At 42.1% G+C, this 23,046-nt stretch overlaps 1 protein-coding gene across 6 annotated transcripts in view; it reads left to right on the top strand.

The window, feature by feature from the left end:
- Positions 1–23,046, top strand: part of LYN (LYN proto-oncogene, Src family tyrosine kinase) — a 92,929-nt gene that overhangs the window by 46,740 nt on the left and 23,143 nt on the right. For all 6 annotated transcript variants that reach the window (XM_038389814.2, XM_038389813.2, XM_043507852.1 and 3 more), the window contains exons 9-10: positions 10,995–11,177; positions 12,467–12,543. In XM_038389814.2, the coding sequence (XP_038245742.1) occupies positions 10,995–11,177; positions 12,467–12,543 (260 nt within the window). The remainder of the gene's footprint in view (positions 1–10,994; positions 11,178–12,466; positions 12,544–23,046) is intronic.

Here is a 23,046-nt window from a genome sequence, read left to right as displayed (position 1 = left end):
CTTTGTAAGAACCTGGGTGGGGGGACAGGGGCAGGCTGAATGGGAGTGTTGGGAATTGATAATGTTTCCTGCTGTAGGTGAACCTCAAAAGTCTGCAGTGACATGGGAATGTAGAGATTGCGTCTGCTAGAACTATTGAAGTCAAGAGGTCCCCCTGGAGCCAGGATGACATCACAGAGGCCAGGATCTCCAACCAAAACTTAATTGTCTTCATCCACTTGTTGAGTCTTTTGAGGTTGAAAATGACTCTCATACCCACTGTGTGCTTCTGTACAATGAAGAATATGGAGTAGAACCCAGAGAATCTTTCTTCTGAGGGAACACACTCTGTCACTCTCACATCCAGAAGATATTTTGTTCTGTATCAGGCTGTGTGGTTTTTGACATTGTAGGAGCTGGGTGACTGGAAGAAGATCAGATCAGATGGAGCCCACAGCTCAAGGAAGTATCCCAGGCTCATTGTTTCCCTGAACTACTTGTCTGTCGTCAATGGAAATCCTGCCCACTAGCTCCAACTCGGGGTAGAAGCCTATGTGATCTTTATTATAAAGTGGATTTTGCGGGGTGTGGCTGAGGTCCCTCTGGACTTCCCCCAGACCTCAGCTCTACTGTTTTCCCTGAGAGAATCTGTTGTCTCTGTGCTGGTACCTTGTGAAGATGAGGAGAGAAAGAAGTACCTCTCTGTGAAGGCCAATCTATATTCTCTCCTGAGGGCCTTTAATGGGGAAGGGAGAGACTGTTTTTCCACACTGCTGGCTTCCATCTTTTCTCCAAAAAAGGAGGGAGCCTGTGAATTTGGCTGAGCACAGGACGTGTTTAGAGTGAGTATCCACCTTCCAGGGTCAGAGCCGTAGGTGGCGCCTGACTACTGAGTTGGAAGCCATGGCTCAGGTTGAGAATCTCATTGCATCCATTCTGGCTCAGGTTGAGAATCTCACTGCATCCATTGAGGCATCAGCTACGAATGTTACTGCTAGCGAGACTTTTTTTTTTTTTTTTTTTTAAGTGGAGCCAAAGTCAGGGTGATCTCTGTCTTTGAGGCTGTGAGATCTTCCAGCCAGGAAAGAGATGCTCCTGCAAAGCAGGTAGCTGCCAGGGATGCCCAGAGGGTGGTGGAGGAGGTTTCAAAGCCCTTTTAGAGAGTGGCCTCCATCTTTCTGTATGTGGGGTCTTTAGGGTACAACTCACCTTCTGAGCGAATAACCGTATCGTTGGGGAGGAAGGCTACTTTGGCATCTCAGCAATGGAGCCCTTTGGCTGCTGAATGTTACAGAGCCTGAGGTCACACTCGCTAATAGCTTGCCCTTATCAGGTTTGTCCATTCATTCCTAATCGGTCCCTCAAGGAGGAAGAAGGGCTATTGCAGCCTGAGAGGAGGACTTTGAGAAGAGAAATATGAGGCTTACTCTCAGGAGCCTGCTACGGTTTCACAGCCAGACAGTTCACCTTCCTCAGTGTGGGGGAGAGAGAAGATGTGGCGGAATCGAAGGACTAGTATCTCTGGATTTTTTTTTGTACTTTTTTTCCCCTTTCCCTTTTTAGCTATTTTAATGTTTTTTAACCTTTAATAGGACACTTTGGGGAATATAGAAGTTCTGCTGTGGCTTTGGTGAGACCTTTTTGTGGCTTGCCTTCCTTTAGGCCTGGAACCCTCTCGAGAGGTATGTCTGAGAATCCTCCCACTGCTCCCATTCCCCCCCCAGGATTGCAGGGGAGAGGACATCCTTGTTCTTGGGAGGGAGAGAGGCAGGCTGATTAGAAGCCCTATTTCTTTCCTCAGGGTGCACAGGACCCACTTTAAGATGTGGCAGGGTGGGGGAGACAGATGGTTGTGCAAGCCTCTCCTCTTTGTTCTGTAGAGATTCCCGGGACTTACCTGACTCGAGTGGTCAGGGTCCTCCTCACTTTTGGAGCCTCTTCCTCCTCCACACTGGGGTACTTAGTCCTTTTTTCTCTGGTGGGAGTTGCTGCCTCAGTGGGTCGCAGACCTCTGCCTGTCCGACTTGCAGCCCCAGGACCTAACACAGTTAGGCACTGACGACTGGGTGCAGGCTGGGCACAATTCACCCTCTGCTAAGCCTGGGAAGGCTGCCTCCCATGTAGAGAGAACTGGTTGAATTTGACCCAATGCTTTCTTGACCACTCCGCCATGCCGGTAAGGGACAGAGGAACCAGCATGGAAATGCTGCTGCAGAGGCTTAGGGAGTGTTAAATCCTTGAGGGTTTAGCTGACCCCAGGAGGAGGAGGAAGGCTGAGAAAAAATGGGCAGAAAATTTAAAACAGAAGGAGTAAGGATGGGAGCAAAAGGAACCACTGCTGTGGGCTGCTGTGAAGGCAGAGAATCTGGCCGCAAGCAGAAGCTGAGGGGGCATGTCTATACATCAAAACACGGATCCACCTCTATGTGCTGCTGAGAGGAGAGCAGCCCAGGGGTCCAGAATTGTGGGAAATGCTGGGCTGCAGAAAATAAGTTGAGCCACAAAAATACCTTCACTAAAATGAAGGATTCTAAAAATGTACCAGCAAAACTTGTTGGCACAACTGATGAAGCAGTATATAATTTCCCGTTTTACATGCACAGATGTGGGATTTTGTGGGCACCAATGGACGTGTTTGCAAATATCACAGGGGCATTTTTACAGTTTACATACATGCTGAAATTTTATAACATAGGATCTGACTTAAACTTTAAAAAGGAATTAAGTTTGGAGTTAAAGCAGGAATTTCATTTATCCATCTCCTTTATATCTATTTATTGAAGGTAGCTAAAAAGAGTGGGTGATCAGTCATATCCTATCACAATAGCAGGACACCCTGGGGCGTTTGGTAGACCTTGAGCCAGATGAACTTCCCATCAGTGAAGACAGTGGAGGAGGGCCCACGGTAGCAGAAAGTCTGCTGGGGGTGGGGGAGAGGAGGCATTTCCAGTAACCCGGGTTGTGGCTGGGGAGGAAGTGGCATGATTAAGCTAATTCCCATTACGACCTCTGCCAGAGGAATTCCTTTGCAGCCTCTGCTGGACATTAAATCTGCTGTCCCCTGGGGCAGGTCCTAAGGAAAGGGAAAAGTAGAAATGCCACCTGTCCACCCTCACTGTATACACATAAAGGTTTATGCAAATTCAGGTTGCCTGTGCAGATAGAGCACAACTTCAGAGCAGCCAAAACTATTATGTAAATGGTAGAACCAGGAAATTATTATTATTAATTAAGGACTCCATTGTGCTAGGCATTGTGCAAACACAGAACAAATAGACAGTCCCTGCTCAGCTTGATGTCACTGGCTTGTACAGACCCAAACCAGAAGTCCCTGTGTAATCCACCATTCATTGTGTATTGTGTGTCACATTCTGTGCCAGCTACATAGATAACAGGGGCTGGTAAGATGCCTTGCAGTGAGTCAAGAGTCTGAATACCAGTCTCAGGGCAGACTGTTAGGAAGCAGGGCACAACCCCAAATTGGTTGTGAGTTCTATACTTAGATTTTAACAACCAATTATCAAGTGCATAAATGTCAATATGACCTTACAGTATGGGATACAGCTGCTATAAGTGAGATTAATGCATGCAACAACTCACCAGCTTTCAATATAGTCTAAACACAGTCTGATAATTCTAATACCTATTTAACAATACTAACACACAGGTGAGCCAGACTGATTCCAGCTGTGTATCTGTCAATGTTCAGTCGAGACATGGGGATCTTGGCATGAGCTGGGACCTGGTCTGCCAGCTTCGCATGGGCCTGCTGCAGCTGCCAGCTAGTGACATAGTTCTTTAGCTCAAATCCTAAAGACTTATGCTCTTAACTTGTGGGAACCTAATACAATCCTCAGCATGACCAAATTGATGGTCATTGCACTTAGGGAAAAATCTCTTCAGGATTCAACCTGTCAGGAGTCAGGGGGTTTCATGCATTATACACCCACTGGATTTGAAAGGCTTTTTGCCTGAGTAAGGGGTACACACTTGGACCCAAGCACATTCTGAGATGGTCAGGAACATTAAGTCTGGTTATCGCCATGCTTCTCTTTCATCTGGTTTGCTCTGCTCTATTTGACAAAACAAGTGATTTTTCTCTCCATATTTAACAGAGGGCTATAGAGGACCTACTGGACAAATAAATGGCCTTGCCTTCTTATTGCTTTGGTCAGGCTTTTGTTTATTCTGTCACCACAATAGGATTATGCTAAAACAGACTTTATTTATTCAGGGAGGTACTGAAGTCAAAGAACCATAGAAATGTAGGGCCAGAAGGGACCTCTAGAGGCACTGAGGCAGGACCAAATGTATCTAAACCATCCCTGCCAGGTGTTTTTCTAACCTGTTCTTAAAATCCTACAATGATGGGGATTCTCCAATCTCCTTTCAAAGCCTGTTCCAGAGTTTAACTACCCTTAATAGTTAGAAAGCTTTTCAGAATATCTTTCCTAAATCTTCCTTGCTACAGATTAAGACCTTTCTTCTTGTCCTGCCTTCGGTAGACATGGAGAGCAATTGATCACCACCCTATTTATAGCAGCCCTTAACATATTTGAAGGCTATCAGATCCCCTCTCAGTCTTCTTTTCTCAAGGCTCAACAATGCCCACTTTTTTTAACCTTTCCTCATAGTTCAGGTTTTCTAAACACTTTGTCAGTTTTTTTTCTCTTCTGGACTCCCTCCAATTTGTCCACATCTTTCCTAAAGTGTGGTGCCCAGAACTGGACAGAGTATGCCAGTAGAGGACTCCACCACAGCTGAGTAGAGTGGGACAATTACCAACTATGTTTTACCTACAACACTCCTTGAGATATTAGCCTTTTTTCTTGCAACTGCATCACATTGTTGACTCGTAATTGATCTGTGATCCACAATAACCTGCAGATCCTTTTAACAGTATTACTGCCTACCCAGTTATTTCCCATTTTGTAGTCATGCATTTGATTTTTTCTTTCTTTCTAAGTGTAGTACTTTGCACTTGCCTTTATTGGATTTCATCTTGTTGATTTCAGATCATTTCTCCATTTTGTCATAATTGTTTTGAATCCTAATCCTATCCTCCAAAGTGATTGCCATGTTTGTTTCAATATAGCAGAAATTGTTAAAATGCAGCATTATCCTCTTTTAGCTGAGAAGAATATTTAAGACCAATATTCCTAGATGTAAGGGGACTTGATGCCCCCTTACTAACATTCAGTGGGGGTGTTTTAGTTGCTAGCTCCCGGTACTAAAAAGGGGGAAAAAGGTCGATGGGGAATCAGGAGACTGAGACTGACAGCCCCCAGGTACAATGGGGAAAGGCCAATGCTCCAAGTCAGCCTGAATGACAGGGTGGGCAGGCTAATCCGGAAGTCAAGAGGCCAGAGAGGTCCCGTCCTCTGTGTGAGCTGGATTTGCCTGGGTCAGATAGAGTGGGGCTGAGCTAAGGAGAAAGCAGGGCCTGAGCTGAGCTGGGGAGCAGAGTTGTCAGATTCAGAGAGAGCAGACCCTGTGCTGGGAGCAGAGCTGCAGCCCCAAAGCCAGAGGCACAGCGCAGAGAGAGCAAACTTGCCCTGGGAGCAGAGCTGCAGCAACCAGAGACAGAGGGGCCAGAAAAGCAGCCCAGGAAGCAGGTCAGTGCTGGGAGCAGAGTCACAGAAGCAGCCTGCAGAGCAGACCTGTCCTGGGAGCAGAACTGTCGCAACCAGAGCCAAAGGGGCCAAAGAAGCAGCCCAGGGAGCTGCAGGCAGAGCAGCTGCAGCAGTGCGGAGACAGAATGGTGCAGTTGGGGCTGGAGCTGGGTGCGGTGAGCAGCTGGGGAGAGCATGGGGGACCCTGGGCAGCGGGCCCAGCACAAGGAGACGCCTCAGCCAAGAGGCTCTGCAGGCCAGGCTTGGATCGTAACCCTGACAGGGCGGGGGTGACACTGGGAAGAAGGGTCCTACCACTTAGAGCCTGAGAGCGTGTGGCCACCACCAGAGCAAGTGTCCAACCCACAGCATCCCTGCAGCACAGCCAGGGCCTGAGAAGAAGGCCTGGGACTTACAAGGAACAGACTGTGAACTGACCGGACATTCCAGAGACACTGTTTGTGATGTTCCCTGCCACAGAGCGGGTTGATGTGTTTCCTTTAACCTTTCCCATTTTTCCTTATTCTTTTTTATATTAATTGTTGATTAAATAACTTGCATTTGCTTTAACTTGTATGTAATGGTCAGTGGGTCAGAGAAGTGGGGACACCCTAGCCCCTGTCCTAGGTGACCGCAGCAGGGGTGGGGGTCAAGCCCCCCAGGAATCCTGGGCCCAGCCTTGTTGGGGTTACAAGGACTGTGCCTGACAGGAGAGTGGAAGGGCCGGGAGGCTATTGGGTAAAGGAAGTGGGAACGAGGACTCAGATCCTTTCGCTAGCCCACTTCACCGGGGTAGTGCAGAAGCCAGGAAAGTTCCCCACAATAGTGGGACTATTCTCCCGCTTACATAAAGATGGGAGCCATGTGCCTGCACATCTAATGGAAGAATTTGACCCTTAATTACATTAATAGGTCATCTTGAAGTGCTTGTTTCATGTTTTTTGACTGCTGTTCAAAAGACAGTCTTTCCTATAATCTCAAGTGAACTTTTTTATACATGACAGGCCTTAAGCCTGCTTTCAGAGTTCCTTTTTTGTTCTCTGGAGCGGAGGGGAGAGATGATGTGGTGGTTAGGGCATTAGCTTAGGACTTTGGAGATGTCGGTCCAATTCCTTGCTCTGCCACAAACTTCTTTTGTGCCCTATTGCAAGTAAACTTAGCCTCCCCGTGCCTTAGTCCCTCATCTGTAAAACAGAGATAATAGTACTTCACAGGAGTGCTGTGAGGACAAATACACATTTGAGTGTGAGGTGCTCAAACACTACCATGATGTAAGGACCTCAGATAGATAGACAGACTAAGGAACCCTGACTAAACACACACCCTGGAAAAAGCAGGGCTTTTCTAGATTCAGACACTGCATGTTAGAAATTAAACAAAAGTCTAAATAAGAAAAAATATCTTTCAATATAAATTACCTATCGCCAAGTCCCCTAATGAAAACAAGCTTATACCTTGTGGTGGAAGAGTCAAAAAATTGTTCAGGTGTTTGTCAGGAACAAGGATTTGGCTCTGGGAGTGTGAAGGGAAAATATCCATTGACTTCAATGGAAGCAGAATAAGGGCTTGGCTACGCTTGCGAGTTACCAACGCAATAAAGGAGCCCTGGGCGCACTAGCTCACTACCCGTCCACACTGGAAAGGCACGTAGAGCACTTTGACTCCACGGCTAGAGCACTGCTGGTACTCCACCTCAGCGTGTGGAATAACTTTTGCTGCGCCCCCACTGGAGCGCCGTGGCGCCAGTGTGAACGAGGTGTTGCATTACTGCGCTCTGATCAGCCTCCGAAAACATTCTTAAGTCAAGTGGCCACTCTTGTCATTGTTTTTGAATCACTACAGGAATGCGGATATGCCCTTGGAAAGCTCCATTTCTGACAGCCGGCTGCTTATCTGCTCCGAGACAAAGCAAGCCATTAGTGTGGAATGCTGTGTGTGTGTGAGAGTGTGTGTGTGAGAGAGAGAGAGGCGTGGGCGGGGGGTCCTGCTGCTGTCTGAACTTACAAGACGGCATGCTGACATGCTCTCTCAGCCCCCCAAAAACCCATTCTCTCCCCCCACGTACACACTCCCTGTCACACTCCACCCTACCCCACCTCCCCCATTTGAAAAGCACGTTGCAGTCACTTGCATGCTGGGATAGCTGCCCATAATGCACCGCTCCCAAAGCTGCTGCAAGTGCCTCAAATGTGGCCACGGCAGCTGTCAGTGTGGATGGCCTGTAGCACTTTTTCTGCTGCGCTCTCCAAAGGCTGGTTTAACTCAAAGCGCTCTACATCTGCAAGTGTAGCCGTTCCCTAAGAAAGAGCCTTTCTACATGCAACTACTGCATATGTTTCATGTTCTCTGTGTATATAAAATCTCCCCACTATATTTTCCACTATATGCATCTGATGAAGTGAGCTGTAGCTCACAAAAGCTTATGCTCTAATAAATTTGTCAGTCTCTAAGGTGCCACAAGTCCTCCTTTTCTTTTTACGGATACAGACTAACACGGCTGCTACTCTGAACACTGCATATGTAGTAGTTGATTTTACAAGATTGCAGTCATATATATGAAATCAGAGCCTGTTGTAAAATGAATACACAGCATGAGGACAGTCATTATTAGTGTATATTACAGTGCTGATTTTAAGTTTACAGTCTGAAGTACTTAGGATTTTAATGAAACCACATACCGTCAATACATAGAATTAAATATTTTTATTGAATCCCTGCACTAGAATTTGGCATTCACACCTCAAGTGACACAAAGAACTAGTGGAGATTAATGACCTTTAATTTTAGTACAAATATTGGGCCCCTTAAAATAGAATGGGTGAAATTCTGGCTCCTTCAAAGTAAATGAAGAAACTGCCATTGATTTCAATTGGGTGAAAATTTTATCCAAATTCTCAGTGATATTTTGAAGCTTTGTTTCTTCCTCCTGCCCTTCCAAATAGTGGACATTCTGGAGTAGGATTTCAGCTTTAGGCACACACAGTTGGACAGGCAGATTTGTAGGCACACTAATTGAATATCTTTGCCTGCCCATGGCTTTGCAATTTGTGCTCAAATATTAGATGTTTGCACTCATAAGTGAGGCATGCACTTCAGAGGAAGTACATAGTTGCTCATGTCTAACTTTACAAATCTGGCTTCTTAAGGGTTTTTATATTAATTATTCGGTGTACTAATAACTTGTACTTTCAGAGCAAATGAAAGTCTCATGTTACTACCCACACATGCTATATAATGAAATTACTGCTTTATCTCATACTGAAAATGTTAAATGAAATGAAAACTTAAAAAAAAATAAAATTGTAGTACTCAATTGAGAAGTGATACATAAAATGGTGTCAGATCTCCTTAGATTAATTTTGCCCCTCTTACACTCAGATTCTCCTGTATTTACTTACTTTACTTACACATTCCCCACATGTAGAGTGTTAATTTATATAAGAAGGAACCAGTTAAAGATGTAAGGTGAAGTAGCCCCCACCTTCTTTAACGTTCACTTTCTTGTGGCTCATCACTGTGCAAAACAGACTGAGGGCCTGTCTACACAGTGAGTTAGTGTGCTGCAAGTCAGGGTATGACTCAACAGCACACCACTTTGCTGCGTGCTGATTTGCCACATAAACGCCACAACAGTGCATTAAAAGTATTGGAGTATGGCTTTGTGTGGAAAGCGCAGAGTTAGTACATGGGAAGCTAGTGCGCTGCAGATTTACATAATGGCTTTCCATGAACTAACTCACCATGTAGACAAGCTCTGATTTACAGTCACTCTACTAATGCATAAGGGAGTTTAAGTAGAGATTAAGGAGTTGCTGACTTTCAGGTAGATGCACAAACTGTGCTGAAATTGTGCAGATTGTTGTTGGGTAGAGAAATGTAGCTGGTGTGCTGAGTCATGAAAGTTTACCTCTTCCAGTACATACATATTTTTTTCAGTGTTGAAATACATAGATTGCATCACAAAGAGATGTGGTCTGGTTTTATTAGTGCACTTGTGTTAAGAATGGCATGTTTATTTATCTCACTTCAGTAAAAATTAAATAACACAGGCTTTTAAAGATTGCTACGCCTGAATAAAATATTACTTTATCACTAAAGTTTATGTATTAAGAATATTATACACTGATTCCATCAGAAAATATTCCTTTAATTCCTTTATCTTCCTTATCCATGTACTAATCTTTGTACAGTGATATATGGGTAATTAGCATATTTCATGAAATCTCAGTTCAATACATCATATACTTATTTTATATCATATTATTTCTCCAACTGATGCTGTTTGTACATTTTTAATGTAGTAGTAGTAGTAAGGGCAGCACTGATACTGAATTAAGGCAAAGCTCTATATGGCCTTAATATAGGTTTGCAGGGAGGCTTGTTAGGACTTTCCCTTTATTCTTGGGCGTTAACATACTTTTAAAGTAATTAAGGAAAGCAAAATCCCCCCACATCCCGGGCAAAAGATCACCTGACAAGCAATAATGCAGTCTTAAACCTTCACCTGAGTGCTACAGTGTTTCACTCCTGACACATCATTTTAAAAATGTATTTGATCACACAGGAGTTTCTATTTCTGAATCATTTAATTCTGAAGGGGTTAATAAACAATTAATAAATATTATAAACATGTCTCAGGTATGAGTAGTCTTCTTATAGGGACATAGTTAAAGATGCAATTAGAAAGTTATAAGCAAGCTAGTGACTTGTTGAATTCTATAACAATTAGTTAGACATTCATTAAAGCAGGGATCGGCAACCTTTGGCATGCGGCCCGTTGGGGGAAGCTGCTGGCGGGCCAGGCCAGTTTGTTTACCTGCAGCATCCGCAGGTTCGGCCGATCGCAGCTCCCACTGGCCACGGTTCACTGCTCCAGGCCAATGGGGGCTGCAGGAAGCGGCGGCCAGCACATTCCTCAGCCCGGGCTGCTTCCTGCAGCCCTCGTTGGCCGGGAACAATGAACCGCGGCCAGTGGGAACCGCGATTGGCCGAACCTGAGGATGCTGCAGGTAAACAAACCAGCCTGGCCCGCCAGCGGCTTTCCCTGATGGGCCGCGTGCCAAGGGTTGCCAATCCCTGCAATTAAACTATCTATTGATCATTTATTTACTTTTTATGAACTATTTATAAATGAAACCTTAATATAGAGAGTGATCATTTATTTTTAATTTGATTTTTCAGGTAAATGACTTGCAAAAATAGATCATTGCACATTAACAGACCCTCTCTCCATACATTGATATGTCTTGTTGCAAAACTACAAGTAATTTAATTATGCTGTGTCTGGACACTTCTCACCAGGTTTATACCATTCATGAAGTCCAGCCTGGTTTATGAGCTTTCCTAACAGTCAATGCACTGTGCTGAATGTGTTCTGTGCCATAATAATCCCTTCCTTTTTAGGTTACTATAATAATAGTACAAAAGTGGCTGTGAAGACTCTGAAGCCTGGAACTATGTCTGTGCAAGCATTCATGGAGGAAGCCAACCTCATGAAAACACTTCAGCATGACAAGTTAGTGAGGCTATATGCTGTAGTCAGCAAAGAGGAACCTATCTATATTATAACAGAATTCATGGCAAAAGGTGAGAGTTGTTGGACTCTGTGAGCACATCTTAATTAAATGTCAAATCAATCCCTAGTAACAAAAAAGGGGAGAAATAATTGTGTTAATTTTATATTAAATGATCAAGTACTTGTTCCCATGGTATAAGAACTAGGGGCCACCAAATGAAATTAATGGGTAGCAAGTTTAAAACAAATAAAAGGAAGTTCTTCTTCACTCAGCGCACAGTCAACCTGTGGAACTCCTTGCCTGAGGAGGTTGTGAAGGCTAGGACTATAACAGGGTTTAAAAGAGAACTGGATAAAGTCATGGAGGTTAAGTCCATTAATGGCTATTAGTCAGGATGGGTAAGGAATGGTGTCCCTTGCCTCTGTTTGTCAGAGGGTGGAAATGGATGGCAGGAGAGAGATCACTAGATCATTATCTGTTAGGTTCACTCCCTGTGGGGCACCTGGCATTGGCCACTGTTGGTAGACAGGATACTGGGCTGGATGGACCTATGGTGTGACCCAGTAAGGCCATTCTTATGCTCTTATCTACTTTAAGAGAGGACAAGAGTTTTCATTTTATGCTTATGTTGTGTTTTAAGATGCATCGTTTTAGAAATCTCTGAAGAGCTCTAAAAATAGTTTAACAAATAATAAACATATCACTTATAATATCTTGGTGACTTTGCATTATCATCCAATACTCATGTTTTTCTGCCAAAGTGGGTGAACGCTTTGAATCATATCCTGCAATCCTGCAGTTAAATTCATGAAACGTCCTGTTGACTGGCCCTACAGGAAGGACTACTGTACCATGCTTTTATGAATAATTACTACACAGTGCTAGTCAGGGCTGCAGAACCAAGTCCTGTATAAACAGATATTTTAGTTGTGTTTTACTACCATAGGGCTCAGCTTCCTTTGAGTTAGACATGCTTTTTGTGACTTTTTAAAATTTTGTCATTTATAATTGTGGGTGATTCTCTGAGGGCAACTTTGCTGATATTCCTTAGAACGGGAAAAAATCAATCACTCAAATAAAAAAAAAAAGCCTTAAACAATGTTGAACTCAGGAGAAGCTTGACTTTTTAGTTTTGCACCACAGAAAACTGCATAGTTGATCAACTCAGATATTGGATCAGCATTGTTGTTATAGCATGTAAAGTACCATATAACTAATTGTGGCAGACTTACAAATATGTTAAAACAAAACATAGACCGCTAAAGCTCAAGCATGCAGAAGGTAGTGAGGCTGGCTATAGACTTGTTACTTTATTTTACTTGTGAACTGTGCTGATTTATTCTTTCTGAATTGAAACAGGCAGTCTGCTGGATTTTCTGAAGAGTGATGAAGGAAGTAAATTACTGCTTCCAAAACTAATTGACTTCTCAGCTCAGGTAAATGGTTATAATATAAAGAAAACTAAGAAGCATTTAGGGTCTTGGAGGCCGAACCTCGTATCAGGCACTGCTGAAAAAATCTGTTGTTGTAACAGAAGACTTCCAAGACTTTTTGGTGTAATGAAATAATGCTCAGAGCTATTTTTGTGGGAGATAGAAAAAAGAATGGATATTTCACAGAGTGTGTGTATGATTAAGCCTACACGTTAACATTAATATGTCAATTTTATTGTCAGTGATATGTCTATTTTGTTTGCAGGAGGGAGGATTGTTTTCAGTTCTAGCAGATACCTGTAAGGGGGTAGTACTAGTTCCATATATTACATGCATTTGCAAATCTTTAAAATAGGGCTAATGCATTCTTTTTCACCTTTCCTTGAGCTGAGTCAGCTCGTAAAGAAATTCTGTTAAGTGTAATAGATCACTATCACTTTCAAACTGATTTTGGAGTAATTTTGTTCTATAACTGAAATGTATGAAGGATGATTCAGAATACCAGCACCTGATTTACTAAACCAACTGGCAGCCCCAGGTACAAATGATACATGGGATACCTTGTGCATTGTGGGTAAAACTTTCAAAAGCACCAAAATTATTTAGGAGCCAAAAGTCCCACTGAAAAGTCATTAGGGCTTATGCTCTTAAGTCACCTTCATGTTTTGAATGTTTTAACATGTGCTACTAACTTACAATAGTTGTTTGCTTCTGGTAGGGTATTGGTTTTTATGAGTGTTAGACTGGTACAGACTCTTTATTTTGTAGCTTGCTGTACTGATTTGTTACAGTGCATGAGGAAAGGCAATAGAAATAGTAAATAATGTAATACCGTATTGGTAATGACAATCAAAAGTTTAATGTAGCCAATATATAAATACATATGATTTGGGCTTATCATGGATACACAGACTGGTACAAGCCAATGCAGTGAAGCCATTAAGTTGTAGGTCCCAAGCTTAAAACAGACCCATGTTTGGGACTGCCTTACTCCACAACCATTGCCCAATGTGGCTGCAGGTTTGCTAGCTTGTCTGAACTATCCATGGAAATCTCTTTTGGGTATTTTTCAAGGAAAAACTATTCAGGTATGAAATATATATTTATACTTAGACTTTATAGATAACAGAAAGGGACGTATAGAGAGCAGAAAATAATAAAATGAAAAACTGGAAAAATATAATGTAGATGGGAAAATGTACTATAAAATGCATGTAACTCTATGGGAGAGGAAAAATATGTGAATTGGGAAGGCTATCAGAGACACAAATGCAAACATCAAACTCCACGTGAATTTATAATCTGCCAAAAAAACCAATGCAATTTTGGACTGCATGTGCAAAGGCAGTGGATGATGGACTGGATAGATTCTGGTGTATTAGAGTTCTGGTGTATTTGGAATATTGTGTTCAGTTCTGGGTACCACCTTATCAGTAATTCAGGGCCTGGAAAAATTGATTTATGGTGAGGAAAGATCTAAAAAGCTAATTGTGTACAGCTTGGCTAAGCAACTACTAAGGTGATGGGACAATGATAACTGTTTACAAATATCTGAAGAGTGAAAACACCTGTGGGGATGAACACTTAGAACCTTGATCTTGCAACGAGTTCCATGAGAGTTGATCCCTGGACCCAAGCAGAGCCCCATTGAAGTCTGGGCCTCAGAGATTCAGTGCCTTATTTACCCTCTTGCCAAATAGAACTAGGTGTGAAGATTAAATTTTTAAAAAGGAAAATTCAGGGAGAATATTGGGAAAAACCTCTTGAAACTGAGATGTGGAACAGCCTCGGAAGGGATGTGCAGGAAACTCTATCGGGACTTTTAATACTGCAGTGAACAAAGCACTAGAGCAGTGGGTCTCAAACTTTTTTACTGGTGACCCATTTCACACAGCAAGCCTCTGAGTGCAACTCTCCTAATAAATTAAACATACTTTTTTATATATTTAACACCATTATAAATGCTGAAGGCAAAGCAGGGTTTGGGGTGGAGGCTGACAGCTCATGACCCCTCATGTAATAACCTTGCGACCCCCTGAGGGTTTCCGACCCACACTTTGAGAACTCCTGACCTAAAGAACAGGTTTCAGAGTAGCAGCTGTGTTAGTCTGTATTCGCAAAAAGAAAAGGAGTACTTGTGGCACCTTAGAGACTAACAAATTTATTTGAGCATAAGCTTTCGTGAGCTACAGCTCACTTCATCGGATGCATTTGGTGGAAAATACAGTGGGGAGATTTATATACACACACAGAGAACATGAAACAATGGGTTTTATCATACACACTGTAAGGAGAGTGATCACTTAAGATGAGCCATCACCAGCAGCTGGGGGGGGGGAAGGAGGAAAATCTTTCATGGTGACAAGCAAGGTAGGCTATTTCCAGCAGTTAACAAGAACATCTGAGGAACAGTGGGGGGTGGGGTGGGGGGGAGAAATAACATGGGAAAGTAGTTTTACTTTGTGTAATGACTCATCCATTCCCAGTCTCTATTCAAGCCTAAGTTAATTGTATCCAGTTTGCAAATTAATTCCAATTCAGCAGTCTCTCATTGGAGTCTGTTTTTGAAGTTTTTTTTGTTGAAGGATAGCCACTCTCAGGTCTGTAATCGAGTGACCGGAGAGATTGAAGTGTTCTCCAACTGGTTTTTGAATGTTATAATTCTTGACGTCTGATCCGCGTCCACCCATTCTTCTATGTAGAGACTGTCCAGTCCGACCAACGCACATGACAGAGGGATGCTGCTGGCACATGACGGCATACATCACACTGGTAGATGCGCAGGTGAACGAGCCTCTGATAGTGTGGCTGATGTGATTAGGCCCTATGATGGTGTCCCCTGAATAGATATGTGAACAGAGTTGGCAACGGGCTTTGTTGCAAGGATAGGTTCCTGGGTTAGTGGTTTTGTTGTGTGGTGTGTGGTTGCTGGTGAGTATTTGCTTCATGTTGGGGGGCTGTCTGTAAGCAAGGACTGGCCTGTCTCCCAAGATCTGTGAGAGTGATGGGTCATCCTTCAGGATAGGTTGTAGATCCTTGATGATGCGTTGGAGAGGTTTTACCTGGGGGCTGAAGGTGATGGCTAGTGGCCTTCTGTTATTTTCTTTGTTGGGCCTGTCCTGTAGTATGTGACTTCTGGGTACTCTTCTGGCTCTGTCAATCTGTTTCTTCACTTCAGCAGGAGGGTATTGTAGTTGTAAGAATGCATGATAGAGATTTTGTAGGTGTTTGTCTCTGTCTGAGCGGTTATATCGTAGAGCTTGGCTGTAGACAATGGATCGTGCGGTATGATCTGGATGAAAGCTAGAGGCATGTAGGTAGGAATAGCGGTCACTCGATTACAGACCTGAGAGTGGCTATCCTTCAACAAAAAAACTTCAAAAACAGACTCCAACGAGAGACTGCTGAATTGGAATTAATTTGCAAACTGGATACAATTAACTTAGGCTTGAATAGAGACTGGGAATGGATGAGTCATTACACAAAGTAAAACTATTTCCCCATGTTATTTCTCCCCCCCACCCCACCCCTCACTGTTCCTCAGATGTTCTTGTTAACTGCTGGAAATAGCCTACCTTGCTTGTCACCATGAAAGATTTTCCTCCTTCCCCCCCAGCTGCTGGTGATGGCTCATCTTAAGTGATCACTCTCCTTACAGTGTGTATGATAAAACCCATTGTTTCATGTTCTCTGTGTGTGTATATAAATCTCCCCACTGTATTTTCCATCAAATGCATCCGATGAAGTGAGCTGTAGCTCACGAAAGCTTATGCTCAAATAAATTTGTTAGTCTCTAAGGTGCCACAAGTACTCCTTTTCTTTTTGTGACCTAAACAAATGTACAATAGGGATTGGTACCTGGAATATGAAAAGGATGATGGACTATTTCTAACTCTGACTTGTTGATTAAAGTCCTTTAATAAAATTCATCATTCTTTAGGGCCTAAGACAGACATACTTTATTTTCAAGCTGTGTTGTTCACCTTCTAAGATATTCAGCTTTAAATAACGGTAACTTCACAGCAAACCTGTCAGTAAATCTAGTAGTACAAACTCAGGTTTCAAGAACACAGACTATATTAAGAATGGAGGGGTATGAACAACACGATTAATAAATTTTTCAGGATGTGCCTCGCTTGTGCATTAGCTTATGCTTCCGGCATTGGTTCATATCTCCATGCTTATCCTGAGGGAAAAGAAATTGGAAAGCTGTGTCTCAACATAAATAAATAAAAGGAAATTCCCATTCAACTGCTTAAGCCAAGACCAGCACATTTTGCTTTGGTTGACACAGACTTGAACTATGTGTGACAGTCAAATTCACACCACTCTGGCAGGCTCTGTGCCAGCTTATTCCAGCTTCTCAGGAAAAAAATAAAAAGCAGCAATAACATGAGGTTTTCTCTGTGCTTGTACAGTCACTTTGCTGTTGCATCATGCTGACATTTGTCACAAACACAGCTCTTGGGGGGTACTGTTTTGTGAATACCCTAAAATAGCTGTGTGTGTGTGGGGTGTGTGTGTGTACACATAAACTATTTGAGAGAACCAGCGCTCATTGCAGAATAACAAATTAACCAAGGGCTTATGGTGCAACAGGAAGAAAGTAAACAGGAAGCATCCAAAAAGAAAAGGAAAGGAAAGGAAAGGTTTCAGAGTAGCAGCCGTGTTAGTCTGTATTCGCAAAAAGAAAAGGAGTACTTGTGGCACCTTAGAGACTAACAAATTTATTAGAGCATAAGCTTTCGTGAGCTACAGCTCACTTCATCGGATGCATCGGAAGCATCCAAAGGAATGGTCGTGGTGATCTGAAATGGTCTGTCAGATAGTGGGGAGTAAGAAAGAGAGAAAATGTGGTCATTGCGACCGACAGCACAAAAATAGATACAGCACTTAAATGGTCTTAAAACCAAACTCTTAGTTTAGCATTATTTGGTGTAAATTGAGTTGGCATTTCCATCACAAGCCCCACTTTCAGGGCTTTATAACCCTGCAAGTTTAATTCATAGTTGTTCAGGGAAAAAAATCTTCAGTCATTGAAAGGAATGATTTAGATCTACAGAGGTTATAGTATTTTGGTTGTTCCAGATTCTTTTTAAAACGGAACAAAACAAAACAAAAACATCTGTCTAAAATAGGCCTAACTTTAATAGCTGGCATCTTTCAAGCAAACAGTTAAATTCACACCTGCTCTAATTGTACTGAAGCCAGTGGAATCACATCAAGGATTAGTTTAGCCAGCAGACCTTGGTTTGGGTTGTTGCCCTTGGATTTTTGATTGTTGTTTTAAATGGAACATTGGGCTTTCACTGTAGGAGACCTGAGCTGAAATTCTGGCTTGGCTCACATGTACAATTATTTTGATCTCTAAACCTAGAGCCTAATAATACAGCTGTAATTCTGCTGCTTTGTTAGCAGAGCATGTAAGTTCATTGAACCACCCCCCAAATAATAATAGCTAACCACATATTTCAGAGTACATGCATGCCCAGTGCACCTTCGTTTTAGTGGTCACCTGTAGACTTTAGGAAACTTTCTGCTGCCTATCCTTAGCACACATATTTAAAACAGTCATATCTTTGTCAAATAAAAAAAATGAAATGAAAAAGAAACAACAAGCAACTTTGCAACTCTTCACCGAGAACTAAGTCTATACAAAGTTTAAATCTTTAGTCGTTTTTGCTTTAGCTTTGCCTAAAGAAAATTGATTAGAAATTTTTAAAATAGGAAAATTTTACCTTCATCCTCTGGAAGGGTTCTGTGCATGTTCCAGGTTGTGGGAGGGATAGGGTTGTTTGAGGAGGATGGAGGGAGGAGGTGGGGAAATCACCTTTTGCTAGAGTCCAATCACAGAGATTTTTGGCCTTTAAAGATGAATGTCATGAGTGTATGAAACCAAAGTGTTTGTTATAAAGGCATCTGTTTTGCAATTTTACCTACAACTGATGCTACTAAGCACCAACATCAAAACAGGGTACAAAGAAAAGGCGTGCTTGTGGCACCATAGAGACTAACAGATTTATTTGAGCATAAGCTTTCATGAGCTACAGCTCACTTCATCAGATGCATGCGGTGGAAAATACAGTAGGGGAATTTTATATACACAGAGAACATGAAACAATGGGTGTAACCATACACATTGTAACGAGAGTAATCAGGTATGGTGAGCTATTAGCAGCAGGAGAGAAAAAAGAGGTACAGAGTCTTTTGTTGAATTCAGCAGTATAGAACTGGGCACCAAAGATGTAGAGTATGCCAGTATTGGAATAATAATGGAGAACCAAAAATCAGAACTGAATTGTCTTTCAGATTCCCGTGCTAGCTCCTTGTTACACCACTATTTGTCTTGCACAGCTAGTAACACATCAGCTGACAATTTCCTTAATCTGGTGCTCAGTCGCTAATGCAATTTACAAGAAGTACCACGTCCTGTAAACTCTTCTGCTTGTCAGCAATGTTATTGAGCAATTCCAAGGTGCCGTACATTCTTTAGTCTCCATTCATCAGTTTGGAAACTGTACATATTCCACCAGCTCCTTTTGCAAGCTATGCTAGCAAAGCTTGTTAATAAAACAGTCCGAAGCTAATCAGCATGCAGAATGTTTATGCTCTCCTGTCTCCATTCACAACTGACAACAGCTCCCTGCATAGCAATGTTAACTAGCACAGCTTACAAGCTCTATTTGCTTCATTAGTGGATCTTGTCCTTGATCCAGAGCTAATGGGCTCCTGAAGCTGCCAGGTGGTGATATTTCCCTAGTTTCAGAGCTCACATGTGATTGTGTTTACAAGCTCCATAACCTCTTGCTCCAAAACTAGTGACCCAGTGTACTTTATAATCTCCTTCGGCTTCAAGAGCTGAGTTTCCAAATTCCTTTACCCATTTACTGCAGTTAGCTAACTGCATACACATACAGCATCCATCTTTAACTGAATAGGTAACTCTTAACAGAATTCCTACTGACTGTGCTCAATCCTCCATTTTGAAATGTTCAAAGCGTTGTTATTGTAAAAATAATCTTATTCAGACCTGTTTAATCACCCATTCCGAGTTTGTAAATTCATTGTTCTTTGCAGTGTAATTGTAGCTGTGTTGGTCCCAGGATTTGAGAAAGACATGGTGATGAGATACCTTTTATTGAACCAACTTCTGTTCATGAGAGACAAACCAAAATCCCCAAAATCTTGGGTCAATGTTCTAATCCTTTTTCAGTAGGAATAAAATAAAATAAACCGGAAGAGACATGTAGTAATTATTTTTGTCATAATTCTTATCCAGCATTAGAGGTCTCAATTTTTTTTTTCCAGTTCCTTTTTTTTGGTGGATAACATTACATTCTGGTAAATGATTGCCCAACAAACTACTCTTTCATCTTCCTTAGTTTTGTGTGGGTGTTTTTCTCTGTTTAGAATACAAATAGTTGACCAAAGCTAGAAGAATACAGCGCAGCCTTCCCTGCCCAAGTTTTTGCTCACCTCTTTAACATAAACATTGATACAAAATGAAAATAAATATTATAAAAGGCCTCTTTAATAAGTTTTAAAAACCAAAACCAAACCTGGAGTATGTTTCTGAAGAGCTGTAGACTGCCATCATTGTTCACCATGCTGCCAATTAACATCTTGGTCACACCAGGATTAAATCTTTTTATTTTTTTTACATAAAGTGAGTCCACTTGATCACTATTTCTTCCATTGGCTAGACGTTTGTGACCAGAATCCTAGGGTAGCCAGCTGAGGTCACGCAAATCGGATGAACTGCACAGAATGGGGCAGGCAATCCCCAAAGGTGGTGAATATTCCAATCCTTAGATTTACCAAGCCAGCACAAAGCAGCTTCTATAGTATCTCACTGGTTACTCAGAAGTAAACAACAGTTCCCTTAAAGAAACCCAGCCTCAGACCTCCACCTAGACACCCAAGTCAGGTACGAGGGGGATTTTTGAAAATCTTATTAATCATATAAAAAAGGTTCTACCGATCCCAAAGGATCGGATACATTACCTCCCAGGGTAATGAATATTCCAGACCTTTCCCAAATACACGCTTACAGCCAATTCTTATTAACTAAACTAAAATTTATTAAAAAAAGAAAAGGGAGAGAGAATTGGTTAAAAGAATAGTATACATACAGAGATGAGTCAATCTTGAGATTCAGATTCATAGCAGAGATGGAGAGCTTTGTAGATGCAAAGAGTTCTTCAGAAATAGTCCATAAATTATAGTCCAATGTTTGTATTCAGGGCGGTCCAGTCAGAACTGGGATCTCAGTCCTTATGGCTTAAGCTTCTGCTGCGTGAAACCTCAAGCAGATCTGAGATAAAAAGGAGTGGGACCCAAAGGTCTTTTATACAATTCCAGGCCTTCTTTGACAGGTAGGATTCCTTAGTTGAACAATAGGCACTCGTGGACTTTGAAGTGGACCCATTTCCTAAGCATAGCTGGTAATTATTCACACAGATCAACATAAGGCAATTGCCTGTTTTTCCACCATTCGCAGATGATTTCCTATACATTTCAAAGAGAGATGAATACAGGGATATCCTATATTTACAGTTCATTTAAATGTTAAAATGTTCTTTTGATCTCTGAATTAATAGAATACAGCATAGACATGGAGTGTTCGATTACATTTTTTCAGAGTGGTAGCCTGATTTACATTCTGTTGACCTCTACCAATATATATGTAAATACACAAAAACACAAACATTATCTCCCCATGTGTTTTTAAGGGTTGAATTTGAGTCATTTATCCTGCACGATGCTTAATCCTTTCTGGTCGTGCATCACAACATTACTTAAAGGAATCTGGTTGTGGTTAATTCTAGGCTAATAAAAATCCCATTTAGTGTGATCAGTACCATGCCCATTCACTAAAGGCTCTTCAGGACTGGAGGGTGCTCTTAGAACAAGATAATGATTCTCTTCCTTCTAACCCCCCAGCACAAAATAGAACTCTTCCAGAGTTATACCACAAACAGTTTAAACCTCAAAATCCAGCTGCACTATTGGCTTTTTTTACAACCTAGACACCAGATTCTCCGTGTGTAGTGTGGCTGCTTTGCATTGCCCTGTCAGTTCCGTCAGACCCTGAAGTTTGGTATATCTGTCCCAGGAGTATGACCCCAGTTTAAGGGTGTCTCTAGTAGTATACAGCTGACAATGGCTATTATGACAAGTTTCAGAGTAGCAGCCGTGTTACTCTGTATTTGCAAAAAGAAAAGGAGGACTTGTGGCACCTTAGAGACTAACAAATTTATTTGAGCATAAGCTTTCATGAGCTACAGCGCCACTCTTCTCCCTGCTGCAATATAATAGGGATAAGGGAATATGGCTGGGATGCCCCAGTTCAATACTGATCCCCAGCTTTGTCTTCAGACTCTCAGAGCAGCCAGGGCAAATCAGAGCAGCTCTTTGGTTACTCTGTCTCTGCAGAATCAGGATAATGTACAGCGGACAGTTAAGCCATCTTTACACACACATTCCTGACTTGCAATCTATACAGTTTGACAGTAGCAGAGGATAAGAACCTTAATTTTAAACTTTTTTTAAAAAGCCGTTTATTAAATCTAAGAGGGAGAATGTACAGGTTCATCTGAAATATGAGGTTCACATAGGTGCAGTGGCTGATTACGGTGCTCGACTACAATCTTGTAGGTCAGGAGTTTGAGTCTTGATCTCATGCTAAAAAGCCAGCTCAGGTTCATGCAGCTGCAAATGGGTACCTCATCCATAGGGCAGTCAAAAGCAGTTGGGCATGATCCTGGCCACATTGCTCCCTTGTGTACCCTTGGCTATGAAACTGACATGTCTTAAGAGTGTCAGCCTGAAGACCCATTGACTTGGGGGAACTTGGAAGTGAAACAATACTGAGCCCAATCAAACACAGTTTGGTAACACCAGGAATTCATATTTTTACATGCAGCCTAGAAACAAAAAAGGAGCATGTGTTTAACATGCCATTAAATGCACATTCTCTGTAAGTTAACATGTCACAGACAGCACTGCAAACCATGCTGAAATCACATATTAGAGAAAACACTATTGCGAAAAAGATTATACACTTTTCTGGAATGGAAACCATAAGAACAGAAAGAGAACTGTGTGTGAATTGAAATACAGCACAATCAGGGCTCCGAGGTTCTTCAGTCTTGTCTGCTCTTTCATGCTACTTGCTCCAACAACATTCAGTACTGTCTGGTTTATCTACCATTATCTTTCAGCCGTCATTTTATTTTGCACTCGTAATAGTGCTTTTCATTTTGAAACTGCTCTACATACACTTACTAATTAATTTTCCACAACACCCCTGTGGCTGACTCAAACATCTTCCCAGTTTTACAGAGGAGGGAACTGAGACAGAGATTACAGTATGAAGCTAGTCTAAGATCACAAAACAAATCAGTGACAGAGCTGAGAAAATAATGCTAGCTCCCAGTCCTATGCAATGTTGAGCCTGATTTACTGTGTACTCTTCTATGTAGCTTTGCAGTAGGGAGGCTGGTT

Source organism: Dermochelys coriacea, chromosome 2 (assembly GCF_009764565.3).
Source record: "Dermochelys coriacea isolate rDerCor1 chromosome 2, rDerCor1.pri.v4, whole genome shotgun sequence".
NCBI classification, from domain to species: domain Eukaryota; kingdom Metazoa; phylum Chordata; order Testudines; family Dermochelyidae; genus Dermochelys; species Dermochelys coriacea.
The sequence above is the reverse complement of the archived record's forward strand: the minus strand, read 5'-3'. Positions and strand labels throughout refer to the sequence as shown.